At 43.3% G+C, this 20,422-nt stretch overlaps 1 protein-coding gene across 2 annotated transcripts in view; it reads left to right on the top strand.

Moving 5' to 3' along the window:
* The window catches only part of RBMS2 (RNA binding motif single stranded interacting protein 2), a 257,679-nt gene extending 242,236 nt beyond the window's left edge, over positions 1–15,443 (top strand). Inside the window, exons 12-15 of one of the 2 annotated variants that reach the window (XM_078689107.1) lie at positions 3,540–3,605; positions 6,939–7,016; positions 7,600–7,690; positions 14,815–15,443. In XM_078689107.1, the coding sequence (XP_078545233.1) occupies positions 3,540–3,605; positions 6,939–7,016; positions 7,600–7,683 (228 nt within the window). In that variant the 3' untranslated portion in view covers positions 7,684–7,690; positions 14,815–15,443. The remainder of the gene's footprint in view (positions 1–3,539; positions 3,606–6,938; positions 7,017–7,599; positions 7,691–14,814) is intronic. The other variant, XM_078689108.1, reaches the window with a different exon arrangement.
* The last annotated feature ends 4,979 nt before the right edge of the window (positions 15,444–20,422 follow it).

Raw genomic sequence — 20,422 nt, forward strand, 5'->3', positions numbered from 1 at the left:
TCCCTGGACCGGAAACAAGTATCCTGGGACCAGTTTCTGGCTAATCAGCCGTCATCAGCCAGGCTAGCTTGAATCCAGTGTCAAAGTGAGCAAGGGATCCACGTCTGGGCATACCCTGCCAAGTCTGAGTGGGACGGGTATGCTCAGACGTGAATCCCGTGCTCTCCTTGCCACTGGAATCTTGCCTGAAACCGGTCCTAGGATGCTTGTTTCCAGTACAGGGAGGACCTGGCTTGGCAGTTCGGGCTGGACTGTTCCCATGGGGCACCGGGTCAAGACTGATTTGCATATGGCTGGGTTCAAACTGGAATTGGCATGGTGAGCAAAAAAACAATGGATTTAGGCCCAGATCTCTGTACTGGGGTGAATGTATGACATTGTTCTGCATTCTGTCCATCAACTTTTGTTTTTGCATTTGTCACCCGAGTGGGACAGGTATGCTCAGACGTGAGTCCCGTGCTCTCCATGCCACTGGAATCAAGCTATCCTGGCTGATGAGGGCTGAAAGCCCGCAACCGGTCCTAGGATGCTTGTTTCCAGTATAGAGAGGACCTGGGTTGGCAGTTCGGGCTGGACTGTTCCCATGGGGCACAGGGTCAAGACTGATTTGCATATGGCTGGGTTCAAACTGGAATGGCATGGTGAACAAAAAAACGATGGATTTAGGCCAAAATCTCTGTACTGGGGTGAATGTATGACATTGTTCTGCATTCTGTCCATCAACTGTTGTTTTTGCATTTGTCCTTCTTGTAATTACATCCTTGTCACACTTAAAGTACCCACTTGTTTTGGAACTAGAATTCTTCTCAACTCTTCATTTTTGTGGCCCTATCTATTCCATTTGAGCTTCTGCTGGGGAATGTCATAGCCATTTCTTTCAGCCTTCTGGCTTCCAGAAACTCTTGTCTCCCTGATGCATGGACTCTTCCTCCTTCTGTTTAATCCAGTTTGCGGCCCACGTGTCAACACCTCCTTTTAGCTCTGTGTCTTTAGAGATACTGTAGCAGGTATGGGCAATACCTCTCTCCGAAATTTCAGTCTCAAAAGAGATCTGATCCTTCTTGCCCTCCTGCTTGAAGCCCTTTCTTCCTAGGTCCTTACTGGGCCGAGGTCTCCCTAAATTTAAGGATTACACCCTTTCCAACTCAACTCGAAAATAGCTTTATTCCTACACAAGAGAACACGACTAAGTATAGCCCCCACCTGCTCAGCAGGGCCTTCTTTCAGGGCTACATTTGCAAGTTCATAGGTTTTCGGCTGTGCTGAAACATCTGATCCAACCGAGTAGGAGGGTACAGACACCAAAGGGACTGACAACCTGGGGGAGGAACATTAACAGTGTTTCTGGAGTTGTTGAGGAGGGTAGAGTGAACTAATAGATTCTAACTCCTAGTCTTAAGTACAATGGACAGCTTCCCTTTATATAGTTTCTTCGACTTTTTCTTTCCCAGCATGTTCCTCATCTAAGCAGATCTCTCTATCTCTGTCTTTGGGAGCCATTTCTATCTTTTAGAGCTAAATGCCATTATCTTCCACACTTTTACTACCTTGACCTGAAATAAGCTAGTTCCAATTTCTTATGCTCTACAGCTTCAGGGTGAGGATATTCAGTGCCAGGAGGTCCTGAGAAAAGAGGTGGTGATCAGCAGGAGTAAGAAAGGAGAAACCTATTTGCAAACCCTGCCTTTGTAGTCAGTGTGTGGGGGAAGTTCAGCGATCGTCCCAATTCTCTGGGCCTCTACAACTAGTTCCAGATTCAGAAGTAACTACATTTTGTAAATTCACACACATCCTGCAGGTCGCCTCCTTGAGGCTGAAGAAGAAAGATGGTTAAATTGCCATTTATTACAAAGACTGATGCCATTCAGAATTATGAGGTTTAAAACAACAGTCTGAAGAATGTTCGAGAGGTGATGGGTTTTGTGGATTTATTTGGACGGCATTCGATTATCTTTTCTCAGGGAAGGTCGAACCCAAAAATGTTAATTTTAGATAAACTGTATACAATTCCGAGCCCAAACAATACAATGCGGAATATGCACACCATCTGATTGTCCCCTTCCTGGAACCATCCCGTATGCAGGCCAGACAGTCTTTGAAAACTCACCTGACCCAGCCAATTGATTGCAGCCACCAGTCGTCTGGCTCATAAATCCCAATATGGATCCCCATTGAAAGTGTCCTTATAACTCCTTCACCCTGGGTCGTTTGTCAAAAAGCCTTCCACAGGTGTGAGAGCTCTACATATACATTAAATAAATAAAATGGGATACATGACCTGAAATTTGCATGTAGTTTTATTTCCAATCACAATATTTAGGTCCATAATGATTATCATCACAATTAATGGCTGGCATGGTGTCGTGATCTTCTACCATTATACCATTAACAGATGAGGAACACGATGCTCGCTTGGAAGAGTAGGAGTGAAGTGTCCATAGCGCTTGAGGTCTCTTCCTCTGGGTCATTGTAACTCTGGAGTTGGGGGGGCCTCGACTGCATCCCCCCCATCACCCCTCCCGGGCCTTTCCCCCTCTGGTTTAATCGCTAGCTACCTTCCCGGTGACTGTAAGCAGTTCTGTCCTTACATAGGCACCTCCCAACCCTACCTTTGGAGGGAGATGGAGTAACTGCCCACCTTGGGATACCCGACGCTCTACACTATTCATACTGGTTGAACAGAAGAACCCCTGGGACAGTACAGTTTGCTTTTAGTTAAGTTTTATTTGTTACACATATTGGCCACTAGATGACTGTATAGTTATGAAGCATAGTCGCTAAACTCGCTGGGGAAGGCACTTACTAAGCAGCGGGGATTCAATTTGTTGATGAGATTGATGGGCCTAGGCAGGCATTTACTAGTTAGGAAATGTGGTCTGCATGCATCCTCTTACCATCATGTCTAGTGCAAAGAGTTTACATTGTTAAAGCGGCAGTCTCAGCTCCTCATCTCACCTTCATACTCATCCAGGATGTTATACAGTTCTCCGTCTGAATACGACTGTCCCAACCATGCGTGTACACCCTAGCAGGCTGGCATAGTAACTTGCTGATCAGGTTGACTGTGTATTGTGATCATTGCTTTCTTGACAAAATGCTGTATATCAGAAATGCCAAGTTTTACCTATTATTTACCAGTATGTCAGTGCATATATGCAATACATATTTTGTCAACCAGTACAAATGTCCGTGCACATTTGAAATTTTTATCCTGGCTCTTATCAGGTGCACCCATGTTCTACATCCTATGCAATCCGACAGAATCACATAAATAGCGACATGTAGTTATGTTATTATATTGGAAATGTCTGCTGTTACCGTCTAATCGCAGACTGCGAAGAAACAAGCTATTGCAACGTGAAATTATAACTTCCTTAACCTGCCCCCTCAAGGTCTAGATCAAAGTTCCCTCCTTCAGTGGTCCCATGTTTGCCTGTTTTTGTGCCTGCTTCCACTCTCCTAGCCTGTTTTGCTATTGTTAGGTGTATGTATCAGGATATGTCCTTCTGCCCTTATGTCTCGTTTCCTGTTTATTTCAGGGGCGGGATCACGACGGCTCTCGGGGAAACTACTTCTGGCAACTGGCGAGAAGTCACAGCTTCCAAGTAAGGAGGCAGCGCACAACTTGCGATTTGATTTTTTTATGGGGTGGAGGCGGGATCAAAACGCAAGTTTTGAGTGGTACTGGTGGGCGTCGGGCACATCAGCTACCAGATCCTGCACCTGGAACCTGCAGAATGGTACTTTGAAGCCACAGAAACGTCATGTTTTTCACCCAGGCAGTAAAACACGCAGTGGCACTTGGGCATAGGAAATACTGTATAGCTGTAATGGCAGCCAAGCGGAATATGTTTGCCTCCATCCCTTCTTCTCTTCCCTTATCATTTGAGTTGACTTACCACTGGTTCACATAATTTCACCTGCTTTCCCCTATCTGGCTTGTCACAAGAAAGACACAAGAAGGTGTGTCGCTACCCTGGCCCATAGAAAGTTACCGGTGTCTCTATCAGCAGCGGGGACTCTTCCAACTCTGTGTTGCTCTAATACTGTGATTCGGCACAATATAAAGCTGTTTTCCTAAAGGAACAATACCATAAACTACTACTTGCCCAGCGGTTATCTCTGTACGTTGAAAGGGACTGCCATCACGACGATTCCTTTCAATGTACAAAACGTTAGCTGGACGGCTGCTGTCGGTTTTGATGGCCATCTAGCAAACGAAAATCATTGTTATATTTTTTCTGTTCCTCGCTGTCTGGTTTTTCTTGGCTGCAACCGACAGAAATAAATACAATACACGACCCACCCTAAAAGGGTTGGGCGATGTAATGCACTTCCTTTGATGGCCCCTAATATTTCAGGCCTTTGGAGGAAGCTTACCCAGGTGGCCCCATCGATGGAAAAGTTAAGGTCCGCCCATCATTAAATGAGGCAGGTTGACCGGGGTTTGGTGAAAGAGTACGCTGTCCGCCAAACTCTAAATCGGGCCCATAGTGTTTCTTTTGAATTGGTAGGAATTTGACACATTATAGTGCAGTGTTTATACAATAATGCTATTGCACGGCACCATTGATAAGGTAACTATATGAAACCTTCCCTAAAGTTAATTTTTTCTATAGGAGTGCTGTGCATTTGTGGCTCTGAAAAGTTGTATTTCTGTGGTAACACGTGGACTTTGAAGTATAGCACATCATAATGTGGTGTTCTTCTGCTAAAGTCGTGTATTTCACACACCATGCTGAAGTAGTCTTAAGCGAATGCATTGAAATTATGTTATACACATTCGTGTCGTGCTTTTTTCATTCGTATGGCACTCTAGAGCTTTCTTGATTTGGGTAACCTTTCCGTAGAAATCTGCCATTTCTATTGATTAGTTCTGTTTGTTTGGCAGGGATATGTCTAGTTTACTATTGGTTTGTGATGGTTGTTGTGAAAGTAAATTACATTATAGCCAGATAAGCATTTCTATATTGTGTTATGTGTATTGATGAGGGTGGAAAAAGATGTTGCCAGGTTTCCTTGAGATGATTGGTTGGTTTTTCATTGTTCGGCCTGAGCAGATTGCTTTCTAGACAGGTATCACTAGTCGGGTATCTAGCTATGATGCAATGTATGAATGGTATGGTATCTTGCAGATAACTTTATCAGAATGGTTCTACGACGTATGATGGTGTGATAAAGTGCATATTCAGTCATAGTGAAGCACATTTAAGGCATTTCCCTAGATGTTCACGTCAGTGCCCTGTAACTCTGTGGGTTTGTACCATTGAATGCTGTATTTGCACAGCAGAACCTTTCATTTGGTTCTCTAGTCGTGCACTATTTCCATTGTTATACTTTGGACGATAGCTAATGTGTTCTAATATTCCCATCAGAATGTTTTTGTTACAGCATTAACCTTACTTTCCAAGACTATAAGTGCCTCTGATGCTGTATTCACCATCCCTCTCGGAGCCACCAACAGCCAAAGTAACACTGAGCAAGACCCACGCGGAGGCATCAGAATTTAAGTTCAGCCATTCTCAGCATGTTTCAATCTAAGAAAACCCCCAGAAAATGTCCAAACATAGGAAGCAGGAACCAATGCTTACCACAAGACATGGAGCATCAGAGCTATTCTTAAACTTGATGTTGGCACCTTTCCCCTTGAACACTTCAAGGAGCCCTGCCCACCACTCCTCGTGGCCATATTTGGACACTACTGAATGAGATTGACTGTTTTGCATTGGCAGCTGGCAAGCACGTCAATTGGAGGGGTGGGCGTATGGGTGGGAGGAATGAAATGAATACAAAACACAAATACACATGATTTTCTTTTTAAAAAACACGTACCTGCTTGTGCAGACACATCCTCCTCACTCCGGTCTAATTCTTTTCAAACATCATGCCGGGCCCCAGCTACCCTACTCAACAAATCCTGGCGCTGCTCCCAGCACGCGTGAAGCATCAGGATTGGAGGGAGCTGCGTCTCTCGGCACTCATGAGGACAGTAAAGGCCTGAGCAGGCTCTCAACCCAGCTGACTAAGACAGATGGGTTGAGAGGTGTATAGTGCGCATGTCAGGCAGGCTGTGGCAAGACTGCGCACAAAGATTTACTGGAAACCTGATTTCCTGGATTTGGGTGAGATTGCGTAAGATTTGCCTGGGCCTACTATAGTCAAACAAAAGAAACTTTGTAACTTCTTTAAAACAAATGGTCGGGATGTGTCAATTACACTCGCGCGCTAGTTCCGGGTGCAGGGGGTTGCATCAGAGTTCTCTCCCACTGCTCCCTCCCCTTGTAGGTGTTTATATACCTCATTACTGGAGGCGGCTGTGCCAGTAGAAATGTTCCAATAAAAGGGTGTGGCTTCAACAACCGGATGTCCCCTCTGTCATTTCATTGTCTTTTCTTCAAGTTCCCTTCTCCACGATTTTTCGTCTCAGCGGGTGTGAATAAGTTCAATTTTAATGGGTTTAAACTTCTGTCTAGAGGTGTACGCACGATGTTGAAGAACTAGGCCATTTACACAGTTCCTGTAGATTTAAAGAATTCTAAAGATACGCCAAGGGCTCGTCCATAATGCTCACGTGACCCTCAGGAAACAAAAAGTCCTACTATCAAAGGGGAGGATTAGTTGATTTTCCTCAGAGGTTTATTTATCATCCCTTAATGCAATTACACATTTCTAAGGTGCTTTTCATGTCTTCTCTTCTTGTGCTCTATGCATGGTGTATTTTCTTATCAGTTGTGGCACGTCAGTATTTGTTGTTAACTGTGACTATGTGGGCGTCAGTCTTTTGTTGGGGGGAGGAGGGGCGACAACCTGCCTATCACGTGGGTGATGAGACCCTCCAAGCTTGGTGAAACCTTTTGCTTTTCCCCAATAATGGGCTTTGGTCTCTTCGAAAGCTTGGCCTCCTCTGACTTCCATCTTGCCTGTGATTTTTCCTCCAGTACCTGCCAGCAGCTGCAGCCATGCAGGGAACATACATCCCTCAGTACACACCTGTGCCTTCCAGTGTCTCCGTGGAGGTAAGTCAGCCGCCTTCTATACCCAGAGGCCTGGGAGAGACCACAGGGTCAGCAGGCAGACCTCAGCAGCACGCACCCAGCGAGCTTGATGTTCGGGTTCATATCAGATGGGGGAGGTGCAGAATCATGCCATATAGGACTGGAATTGACAGCACTGCAGCCCCCACCTTTTAGTACTGGGCCACACGTAGCTCTGCTAATGCACCTCTCTTCTGACCAGTTGGTGCACCCACGCGCTTCTTGGCCAGAGCATCCTCCCCGGAGGCTCTTTGTGCTATTTCACCACCAGAACCCTGCACTCTGCCTTCTCCTTGCACCTCACTACTGCCCCTTGCAGCCCTGCTGTTGTTGCACCATGAGCTCTATCCGCTGTGTCTCAAATGCCTCTCAAACCTGAGCTGAGCTGACTGGGACTCATTCACTGCTCTGCCAGTGCCCCTCAGTCTTGGTGTGTGTCCCCTGAACCTCTTTCAGCCCTCTGAGCTCTGTCAGCGCGCCCCTTTTCAAGAGCTGCATTTGTGGGAGGGTGGATGGGTTCTGCATGGCCTTTCAACCTGTCTTTTTGTCTTTTAACCGCGCACAGGACAGCAGCGGTCAGCCTCCACAGCAAGTCACCATGGAGAACGCCTCCGAACATGCTGCCTACTCCTACCAGTACAGCAAGTAAACCCGGGGTAAGATGACCTCTGTAGGAGTAGATGGCTGGGACTCCCCCATTACACGTAGTTCTACAGAGTTAGGCCGATGTTTGTTGTCATGTTTCGTATTCAGGACACATATGTCATAATATCGGAGTCCCTGAATGCAGTGCATTTGGCATGTGTATTTGTCGCATAAGAATCCAGTACTCATTCAGTGATACTGCAGCCTGGGTGCATTTACATTATTGTTCTGGCTTCTTTTGAGACACTGTGTTACTCTGCATTCCTTTGACACATTCATTTGACATGTAGTACTCCTGTGGTGACCTGGTGTATTCCTATCAATTATGCACACTTGGCAATTTCTGCGCAGTTTATTGTACATAATTCTCTTACACAGTAGTCTTATTGTACTGCCAAAAGTCTGGCGGTCTTGCGTGGTAATGCATTGGTAATTCCACTCATTTAGCACACTGCTGTTTTATAGTTTCCTGTCCATTAGCATCAGGTACTTTGCATCAAAAGGTTGAATCACCAGTCGTTTGAAACATCTGAAAATCAATCTTTCGGTATCGACAGACTGAGTGCTTGAAACTAGGCCAGTGCTTAATTTGTAGAAAAAATAAGTGCAATGGTCCTAGTTTAAGAGGCCACTTCAGCTCGCACTATCCATAGCCCCTGCCAGCGATTCAATGACAATACAAACACAGCTACTATCCTACTCCTACAATTGTGACAATTCAGACTATTCCAGGACCCCGAAGCTATTAGAATGGCTTGTGGAGAGGGTATTAGTCATTTTTCATGTATATTGAATTTAGAAACAACAGTTGTTGTGCGCATCTAAAGAAGATGAACAGTGCCACCATGTGGCAGACTGTCATAGTTGCCTGTGTTCACAATTAAGTGCCGGTGCTCAACACCAGAAACCACAGGTTCAAATTAAGCACTGAACTAGGCTGATACAGTATTGACAATAACGTCACCATCCTCAATCACTGAATTGAATGCGAGTTTCAGAAGAACTTTCACGTCTTTAGTTGCAATGTGGTTTTCAACTTCACACTCCAGTAAAGATGCTATAATTCTACTGCCATGTTTTCTTTGAGGAGGAAATGGAATTAAAAGAGTGAAGGGCCTGCACGTTCCAGGAGACTATCTTACTGATGATTTGTGACACAAGCAGGCTCAGACTTAAGTTCAGGCTAACCGAAACTCTGCTGTTTATTTTAAAATCAACCAATATTGCCTTGACTTCAACATCATACTGGACAGAATGTCACACCAACATAAAAAGTCTCCAGAGCCAAAGATTTTACATTGAAACGAGTCTCCGCTCCGGCCACTGGGGCACTGGACACTACTGCATTGGATTTGAAACTTACTTCAGCTTCCATTGACCTGTTGGAGTAGAAAGCCCCTAAACCACTGTTCGCCGAATAATTTGTATGTTTCTGAGGAGTTAGCTGAAAAGAGACAGCAATGTAGTTTAATTTTAGGGACATTGCATAACTCCTTGCTTGAAAGGAGTGAAGAGCTGTGGAAATTCTATTGATCAAAAGGAAATGGAGGCCCACACAGTTTGAATCCTTCGAGCCATTGCCCAATGCAACGGAAGCCCAGAAACTGATATCTTCAGTTAGTCCCTTGAAAGTCCTTTGTGTATTCTGCAACAGCGCCTTGGTTGCAGACACGTTCACAGGAGCAGCAGTACAGGGCATTTCTTTCTTGCACATGCAGCAATTAAGGTCATATTTCCTGTTCCTGCATTACAACAACGATTAAAACAGTCACGGCAGTAGTAGTATATAAAAAGCCACAAGGCACTGCCAGCTCACACATAAAGCAGACATTGCATCTGTTGCATTAGAGAAGGAAAACATTGTGATAAGACGGTTGGCAGTGGGTGGTAGGCACAGCTCTACATGTTTGAGGTCAGATCAGAGGCTCAGACATATGTTCTGAACATGGCCTTGAATGAAACAGCACTGTTCTGGGGAATGAGTATAATGCATTACAATGCTAAAGACATACTCTGATGCTTTTAGTTCATTGAAAACATTTCTCATATTCCATAGAACACAACACTACCATTTGCTGAGCATGCTGTACATGAGAGGGTCATCATACCAGATGCCTTAATGTTGGTCAGTTTAAACTCGGACCTATCCTGCCTGGGAGGGAGATGATATGTAGGACAACAGCGCGGTATCTCTACAGCTACAAAAGTCTTTACCGTTACAATGTCAAATTCTCATTTACAGAGTAGGGTAGCTTTGGCCTGCCCTCAAAACAGTGGAAAACATATTTATGTTGATAAATAAGTGTTAGTTGAGGCAGTGCAGGAGTAGAGTGCCCTTTATTCAGGGTGATTATGTGTTCCTAAGCATTCACCCTCTCTGCTTGGGTCATGACAAGTAGTTTCCAAAGCTCTTCAACAAGGAGGCTCCATCTTTGCTCTTGGCGATGGCCATAAAGCCAGGTTGTGCTCTTAACTTCACCAGTAAGTGCCATCCCTGTATGTTCACAGGCCCAAAAAGAGTAGATGTTTACACTTTGCTTTGTAGTTCTGGTTAGTTTGAAGACTGATTAGTTTACTATTCCACTCTACCAACATGACAAGTGGTCAGGAAACATTCCAAGCTCCAGAGAAAAGCTGACCAAAGACTAGACACAAGGAAACAACCCAAAGCAGGCAGTAAACAGCTGTTACTTGAGTGGGTATGAACAGCCTGTACCATTCTGTCACAGCAACAGGCAGAAGCAAGCAATTCTCAGCTGGCAAAGAGACAGTAAGCGGCAGTGTCCAGCTGGCTCAAGGACAGGGAATATTGCCCACACAGCACAGACATGTCACGTGATTGTTTGCGTACTCCAGCACCGGCTTACAACTGGATTAAAGCTAGGAAATATTTCGTAGCACATGTTAGGAATTTGCAGAAGCAGCGTAGGCTGCTGGGAGTAGCCAGGGGAAAACATTATTCAACAGATGGAAACTCAGTGAAGAGGACTTTTCTGTAGATGCCTTAATGAATCCATGAGGGAATGTTGCTTTCTAGCAAATAAGACTCCTAATTTTGCTTCGCAAACATCTATGCTCAGTACGGGTTAGACCTGGAGGCCAATGGCGCGGTAGCAACCAAAATCTCTCCTACGTCATGAATCTTCAAACCGTACAAAGGAAGCAATCAGCAATTGAGTGGTTTGCCTTAAACTACAGAAAGGAGACAAACACCAGACTGGAGAGCAGATTTAAGATGATTCAAAGCTTGTGCCAGGATGGCTTTCAGACAGGAAGAAAAATAAGCAGTGGGTTCCAAATTAGAGGATGTGGCAGATTCTGCGCTCCAGCTCCAGCTGACCTCCAGTCTGAATCCCCAGTAAAAGAAGGGAAGATTCCCCGCGATGAATTTGCTACCAACGCTGCAGTTTTACAAGGTGATTTGTACAATTCTTCCTCTGGATTCGACAAGCATCAATTTGGAAAAATGGCCGTTAAAGTCCTAAGATTTTGACCAGATTGTGAGTGAATATTTCAAAAGAGGCTAAAAAAACCTTTACAAGACGATGATCCAGGTTTAAATGTAAACACTGTTGTGCTTGATACCGTGTACCCATCAGGAGTTTCAGATCTGACTGTTGGAAATGACATACCACCTCAGCCTGCACACTGAAGAACACCTAAGCCACTCTTCTTATTGAGTACATTGGTGGTTCATTATTATTTGAAAGAGCTGAAAAGGAAATTTTAACCTGATAGGCTATTGGATTATGGGAATTTAGGGCCAGATGTACGACCCGCCAATCAGCGAAACGCAAATTGTGTCGCATTTGCGACTCGCTAATTGGAATGCACAACCGTGTCTGAGACACTTTTTGCAATTCCCAATGGGGTTGCAAATAGCATGCCTCATGCATATTAATGAGGCTGTTGCAATTTGCGACCCCTTTGGGAATGGCTGCTACTCCCAGGGATGGTGGCTTGTTGGGGTCAGCAGACCTCCATGTCTGGGACTGTTTAAATAAAGTATTTTTTTAATGCAGCCAGTTTTCCTTAAAGGAAAACGGGATGCATTTACAAAGAAAACATTTTAAACTTTTCAGTTTCATTTTTTAAGGGCTGGCAGTGGTTCTTGGGACCACTGCCTGCCCTTAAAAGATATTTGCGCATGCATTCACAAATGCGAAGGGGTCCCCTGGGGACCACTTTCCGTTTGTAAGTGCTTTACTACCCTTCTGAGAAAGGGGGTAAACTGCAAGTGTTTTGCGACCGCAATTGCAGTCGCAAAACATTCTTACATAGCTTAAGTAGTCGCTATTATGAAGGGACGCCCTTGAAACACCCCTTCCTAATAGCGAGTCGCTAATTCAATTTTGCGAGTCGCAAATTGATTTGCAACTCACAAAATGGGATTAGTACATAGACCACAGGTTTTTTACGGGCTCATATGGGTCTAAAACCCATTTGGGCACGCAAAAAACCTTTGTATATCTGGCCCTTAATGTGCTATTCATCAAACTAAGGAACCCACCTATTGAACCCATCCGGTGAGATAACTTAAATTGGCTTTTTTAAAGCATCTGTCTATTGTAATTATTACTTCGGCATGAAGAGTCACTGATTGGTAAACATTAAGCATAGCAGAGTCTGACAAAATATAAAACCCTCCTTGGATCTTTTTGTACGAATGGTTAGTGCAGATTTCTTCTTTAGATCTTTATTTCGACCAATTAGATCATAAAAGATAAACACTCATTATAAACAGCAAAATATTTACAATACACAATAAGAATTAAAAATTGGTCTTAGCTAAATGAATTGAAAAATAAAATTTAGTTACACATGATTAAGAGACCTCGTTCAGCTTAGTAATGCGAGAACGTACGTGCCACATTGCCGTTAGGAATTTTGCCATTGCAAAAACAATTTGTGGGGAGGAGTCAGACTTCAAAATTCTGTATGCAGGTAGAAATTTTCTAAAGCCCATATTTTTGAGGAGGGGAATGAGCCAATATTTCCTAATTTTCCGATAGGATTGACAAAAGAATACCACGTGTAAGTTAGTGCAGATTTCTGTATTCATTAGTATATGGCCCTGCCAGTTTTCTTTCGGCACCAACAGTTGCTGGTAGAGTGAATTGTACACATAATTGTTGCTATTAAAGCTTCCAGAACCACAACAGAACAAAGAATATTTTGATCAGTGCTTGGGAAACACTGTCAATGGCTTGTCCGTCAAAGAGAAATGTAGGATGTGCCAGTTATTGCTCTCACTTCGCTACCAGTTACTGTTGAATCCAATGGCAAATTCTAAAAGAGAGAAGACAGAACCAAATCCAATCTTAAACAGGATTAAACCAGCTGAAATATAAAAAAAAAATTGATATGCTGCTTTGTGAATACCTTCAAAAGCGCTATTGCTTGGATTCAAATGCTTGGCAACACGTCTAACAACATTACAACCTCTTCTGCCATGGCATAGAAGATGTTTTTTCATTTCAGTACAACAGTTCCACAAAATAATTTCAAGATGAAACTGAACCCTAGAGGAGCCTAGCTTCCAGTCAACATTAATATAGACTAATTACAGATATTATCTGTTGAGGAACAGGATGTTTTTTTAATGCTTACAAAATTATTACAGATCGTAGCACTAAATGGTATATATGTGCACAGCATGTGAATTTGTAACTGACAACAAACTGCAAAACTAATGCTAAAGGTAAATAGACTTCACCTTTTACTTCTCTGTGTAAGTAATGTTTTCCTTCTCCTTGGTACTGAGGCTGAACACGTTTGTTGGGCAATAGAGAATCTATCACAAGGAAACATGACTTACATGTGAAAACAGTGCATTGCTGCAAATTATTACAACATGGAAACTGCTACAAAACTTCAGGATGGGTATGCAGCCTCTTTGATGGGCCATCTTTGGTTGAACATTTGCTGCAGACTGGTGGTCAGTGTGAGAAGCTCCTTCTGCGGTAGAAGACTTCAGGCCTCAGTGCCTTACTTATGGCTGCCTCTGCCATGTGGGTCAGGAGACTAGCAGGGGGAGTTTGTGTGAGGCCTCTGTAGGGAAAAAACATTTACAAGTAAGTCCCTGAAACCTGGGAAGGAAGGGAGGGCAGAAGATGAGGACTGGAGTTGGCAGGAACAGGCTTTTATCAGATAACTAAAAGTCTGTAAAGGGAAACTATAAAATAACACAAATACTACAACAAAGGGTCTAAGGGAGAGAAAAGACAAACTATCATAGTTGATAGTTTGCATGCTCCTTGGACAGTGATCTCTCTGTGTGTTAAAAGGATCTTACAAGAAAGCACAGAGCAGATTAATCACACAGAGTTCAGGGAGACACCCAACAGCTCCTAAGGAGAAAGATATTTAGGTGGTTCTCTGTGCCAGAAGCAGAAGCCTCAGATTCTAACTGGCACCTTTGGTAGTAAAGACAATTAAGATTATAATAGAAATAGACAGGAAGACAAAGGGAAACAAAGGGAGGAACACAGGAGCAGGGACTGGGCTCAGGGCAAAGCAAGACTGGAATCAAGGTATTGTTCAAGATTGGAATACATAGAACATAAGGCAAGGAGTTCACATGTAACAGGAAAGATCAGGAAGAGTGCAGAAGTGGGACTTGGAAAAAGGAAGACCAGGGAAACCAGCAATACACACGAGGGAATAGGAAAGCCTGTAACAGAGTGTAAATTGGAGCCAAAATAAAGGCCATAAGGTAGATATATGAGAGTTAGAATAACCTTAGGGTCCAGGAACCAGCCTAGGGAACCACCACCAAGACATGATCTAGGAAGAACCTGATGACAGAGGGAGCATAAAGCACCAGGGATGTGGGACAGATACCTGGACTGGAAAGTGAAGAGAAACTAGATTTGCTAAGTGAAGATGTGTATAATGTCCTGTACTGATGTAAAGGCTGGTTTCATAAAGGCCCTTGTGAGCAACATCTAGTGCAGGATGGCAGAATTCTGACAGGATGAGAGATCCACACCAGGGGAATTCACCCACATTCCTAAAGGCAACTGAGTTCATAGTGCAGGCTATGCAAAAAAAGTCACTCTACTCTAATGTGCTATACATGTTTGACGTAAAGCTTTTTCTCAAAACAGATCTGATTGTGCCATTTTTCCCACAGATTCGTCTAATTGAGGATTCAGAACCCGACCCTTTTCCGGCAGTGAGATGCAAGCTCCTTCCTCTGGCCGGGACCGTCCCATTCAGCTCTGCCACCCTGAAGAAGAATGGATAACCCTTTCCTTCCTCGTTCAAAAGAAGCCGTTTTTAATGCAATAGACGTTCTACGTACAAAGGAACCAAAGGAGTGGCAAAGCCTCCCTCATAGATCCCTTCTGCAAAGAATCCCAATTACCCTTCAACACCTAAACATTTATGGAGGGGGCAGAAAAGAACTACAACAAAAACAAAACAAGAAAAACGAAAAACGAAAAAAAAGGAGAACAGAAGTCTATTTTAATAAGAGGAAAAAAACTTTTTTCTTTTTTTTTAAAAGAGTAAATCGTAGAATTACAAGATTTTTTTAATTTAAACAGAAAAAAAACTTGGAGGCCGTGATGCAAAAGGGGGGGGAAGAACCAGACACCTCTCACCCCCCTAAACCATCAAACCCTCGCTCACATGTCTTTCCTCTTCTTTTTGTTGTTTTAAAGATTTTGAGGAGAGAGAAAAAACGATTATGCAAAAACTTTCTTTTTTTAAATTGTTTTTATTCTATTTTTCTTCTATTACAAAGAAAAAGGCACTTGGTGTTTTTTGTACAGGAGCCGTCTCTTTTTCTCACCACCCTCCCCGCCCACTCCTGTCTTCAAATGTTGTGCCTGGTGTCAGGAGATTGAAAGCTCATGACATTCACTATCATTTGGGGTATTTTTTGTTGTTTACTTTTTAAGGTAAAACACTAAAATGAGTCAGCAACTTAAAATCACTTTTTCTCTTATAAATAACGAAATATGTTTGGCAAAAATGAAGATAATAGGTGATTGGGAAAGAAAATGGTCATGAAACATTTGCTGAGCATGGGTGTGGCATCACTATTTTAGAGTACTTGCTTTGTACAGAGAAGTGTTAGTATTGTTCCACTGAAAGTACAGTCATCTTTTTAGAAGTATCACTACTCTGACTCTTTAACTGTATACCCAGTCCGCAGAATAATGTCTGTGATATCCCATTAACGTACAGCTCCTCTCCCGAGAAGTCCAGACACTGCCTTAGAATTATTGCAAATAAATGTATAGTATCATGCTAAAAAAGTCCCAGAGCTGACCTATTCAGGATTTTTCAGCCCTGCAGAGTAGGACAGATAGCATTCCATTACAATTATTGTGGCTCTGCTGCGAAGTGTAGTTACTGTACCATCAAAAGTAAAACAATACTGCTTAAAAAGTTTGGTAGTGTAGCATTAAAGGTAAGAAATTCAAGTTAGAGATGGGTCTGCGACATAAATTTGCAGCAGCCTGGCTGAGGAGTGTCAATACTCTCCCTTTGAATGTACAGAAACTTTGTGAGACGTGCCAGTGGTGGCTAACGTATAGTACATCTCTCAAAAAGTTCATGTATTTGTCCTACTGAAAGTAGGAATTGCTGTACAGCTGTGTATAGTCATTTAAAGCTCTTCCCAAATGAGCGACAACTCTGTCGTGTGACCAAAAGGAGTTTGGAAAAAGCTGATTGGCTACTCAAATTCGAGTCCAAATCACAGTACATTTTGTGACCATGACTTTAGACCAAGGTCTAGATATCCTGACATGAGACTGCTGATAAGGGTCCTTTCCTCCTCGGAGTTTCACCCCATCCCTCTGCACTGAGCACAACTTCTATTCGTTCCTGCCACCACCTCCATGACAAGTGAAATATGCTGCTTCCGTTAAAATGACAGTCCGCACAAAATGACAGATAGCCGCCCATGCGTGTAAAAATGTGTTCAACCCAAATGCAACTTTTATCACCCACACCTGCATTTCCTGGGTAGTGCTAAAGCTTCCAAGATTAAAGATGACTTGGGTGTCATTGTGGTTTTGCAACCAGTGCACAGGCCAGGCTCCAACTCTAGCCCGCTAAAAGGCAGCCCAGAAGGACACACTCGGGAGTACACTATCTGACGTGCATTTGTTGTGAGGGCAAGTTGCACGAGCAGCTGAAATTTGTCGCAGAGTTGCTGCCGCATACATAGAAAGGCCCATAAGAGAAAGGAAAAGGCCTCTCCACAAGCTAATGGTCTCCATGTCGTTCTACTTCCAAGAGGAGTTTGATGTGTTTCGGAGAGGCGCGGATTATCCTGTTCAGAGGTCAGTGCAGACCACAGCATCTCCAGGCTTTTGTTCCTTAAAAGCCTTTGAATTTTGGAAAGTCATCTCATGTACTGAGCACATTCAAAGGCCTGCCTTTCTTAGATTCTCCTGAGGCAGCCAATGATTGTTCATAAAAGCAATGGTCATAAATGCATAAAATTCCAGAGCAAAGCCAGAACTGTAAGCTAGAGGACACTGGGATGTCTCACTCATGGTGAGAACTACGAAACTGTTCAAACAATTAGGGGAGGTTGCAGTAAACACGCCCTAATGCACACAGTAACATTCCACTCATTCCATCTCCTATTATTAACTTTAGAGGAAACATATTTAATGCTGACATGTACAAGATTCAGGTTCCCCATCCACTAACACCCCCTTCCGCCCCCTCTGTACTGCCTATTCACACTTCAGAAAGAACTATGCACGTAATTTGAAAGCATATGACAATCCGAGTTAAAACCTAATATATATCTGAACCAACTAGAAAGATAATAATATATAAAAACCATTCCAAGCAAAAAATCGTAATATATAATACAACAGAAACTATATCTATTTAATTGTTTAATATATTTATAAACAGAGGCCTTCCTACAAGACTGCTTCATTTCCAGCATAAAAGGCAGCAATTTGGCAGCTGATGGGGTCAGTTACTTTTAGGACAAGGACACTCACATGAAAATGGTAGATTTCATGAGAGACTGCTAGGCTGATCACATCCCTCTCTCTTCATGTGACAGATTTTTTCTCCAAACCTACCCACACTGGTTTGTATGGATGTATCCCAAATTCTTATGACAGATCAACCGGCATAGGCTTACATCTTCACACCCTGAAGCTCTCCTGAAACATTTGATGCTCCCTCAGGCACTTTGCTGTGGTTTCACGTTAGCCTTGGGTGTCCCCTCTACCACAGGTAACCCAGGGAAAGAACGTGTGATGCCATCTGTTCATTGGTTGTACCAAAAACAATGGTTTCTTCTTTTCCCAATCGATTCCACAGCTTTCCAGTGTGTCATCCCCACCCTCTCAATCGCCTAGCCCTTCAGTAGCTAATCTATTAGCTCCTAGTCTTTTCTCCTCACAGTCCCTTAAGCCCAAGTCCCTCAGTGTCTCATCTGTCACTCTTGGTGTCCTGCCATCTCCAAACCGACTAACCTCCCAGCCCATAGTCTATCAACCCTTATATTCCTAGCAGAATTAAAATTCCAAGGCAGAATGATCCCATATGCCACACAAGCCATTTTCTTGAGATTCTGAAAACACTTAACCATGTCTGCACAGATGTGACCTGCTGGAGCAGAAATATCAGGAAAGAGTAATTCCACGTTCCCCTAAACTATGTCTGTGAAAGGTCTAAGAAAAGAAGTCATCGCTGGGAGGGGAACAACATTTACAACGAAACCCTAACAACGCGGTACCATTACAACGCAGGTTTTAGAACGAAAGTCGTTACAACGACTCGCTGGAGGGCGCTCTAGGATAGGGAATAGTTTAATTTACTATCCAACACCTTCTCTACTATCCACGGGGACTGGAGTTGGAATAGTAAATTAAACTATTCACTATCCAGCGCCCCCCAACGCAAGTTGTTGTAACGACTTGCGTTGAAAAACCTGCGTTGTAACGGTACGCGCGGTAATACCACGCGTTGTACCGTCATACATCCTCGCTGGGAAGCCTGTCCTGTTGCACCAGGCCCTGCTCCTTTAACTACCCCTTTTTCTCAGATTGGAGATGGCTGCCAATAGTTTACCCTGGGTGAATAAAGAAATGGTGAATTTGCCCACTTCTGCAAGATTTAGTGAAATGAAATAGGAGCACTTAAAAATTGAACAGGCGGAAATTCTAAACAATGACTGTACTCATTTTGAAATGGGTCCCACAAATGATGAAATAGCTCTTAAAGTTAACCAGGAAATAATCCACTTTGATCACCTCCGGCTTGCCTCAGAAGCGTGCAGAGAACACCCTGTTTAGCAGCTCCATATTTACGTTCTGGGCTTTAAAGTGGCCCTTACGGTGAAGTGGTTAGGCCTGGTGTTACCAGTAAATTTAGGAGCCCAACATGGAGGGCCAGGACGTCAAAGGATACCTCCAAAAGACAGAGATGGATGTCTCGTGTGCATAGCGAATCCATATCACAATATGCAAATAAACAGCATTATCCCATGTTCCTTTTCAAAACTCATTGACATTTTAAAAAATTCAATCTTGAGAACAAGTATGGAAGAGAATGCATGCACATGGGTATTTGAAATAAGATCGAGTGAGGTGGTGCTAGAACCCTGGCATCTACACCGCGCGCTGACTCGGAGATCTACGCTAACAATACATCGGACATATAAGGGCAAAGCTGTGTCACGTTAAGTGACAGGTTAGAGACATTGGTCCACACGGTCCTGAAAAACATGAATAATTGATATACACAAAAGACCACACAAAACATCCCATAACTGTGTTAAAATCCCAAAATATCTTACAGAAAGGGCTTTCAGTCCGAGGCTTGATGCCCATCACAATGCCAATGTATAGACCAGCTGAGGGTGGACGACTGCTTCATTGTTATTCACTACTCAGCACTACCAAAGACTAGAAAATCATTTAGTCGTCCAAATGACGTTTTCCCGCATTGGGTGATATCTAAATGTCACCTCTTGATTGTAGGGTTGTTTGGTCTTCATGGGTGATCGAGATTGGTCTGAACACCCTAATATGCATCAGGAGCCAGCAGCGTAAACTAAATGTGGGCATGTATCCATGCTTGCTCACACCACTTGAAGTGACATCTAGTTTAGATAAGGCTCCTATCAAGAGATCCTGGTATGATGTCTCCCTCTTGGTGCAAACAAGAGATTTTGGGGCCATTTTGAGTGAATTTCTGTTAATGATCACAAGACTCGCACCATGGTGGCAAATCTTAGGCACAAAATTACAAAAAGGTGTTACTATATAGGATTCCCCCAATCCACTCTCAGCCTCTAGGATTTGCCTAGTCCTCTTACAGGCACAAGACTTCCTGCAGTAAAGGTGCAAACCCCACTAGGCGGAGCATAATCTTTCTTTAGCTATCAGAGAAGAATACGATCTCAATTCCTTCTATTCTGCTGGCCAAAAGACTTCGTAAGTAACCGAAGCGTTTCGGGGGCTGCACCAAAAAGTGAACGTTTTCTTGTCTGATTGTAAAATTAAATCCTATTTTCCTTGACATTGAACTGTTGTGGGTGGGGAGTTACAATGCCAACCAGTAAAAAGTGATTCAAAGTTGCTGGCCAGATTTTATGCTTCTTTCACTGAAACGTCTTCCTTCCTATGAGTGAATCTCTTGAGCTGCATTTCCCCCTTTCTTTTTTATAGATTTTTTGATAGGAACAGTTGTGATAGGAAAATATAGTTTCGAATTTGTTGATCTGTGATCGGGTTGCCTTGAAAAGG

The sequence above is a fragment of the Lissotriton helveticus genome, chromosome 1_1 (assembly GCF_964261635.1).
Source record: "Lissotriton helveticus chromosome 1_1, aLisHel1.1, whole genome shotgun sequence".
NCBI classification, from domain to species: domain Eukaryota; kingdom Metazoa; phylum Chordata; class Amphibia; order Caudata; family Salamandridae; genus Lissotriton; species Lissotriton helveticus.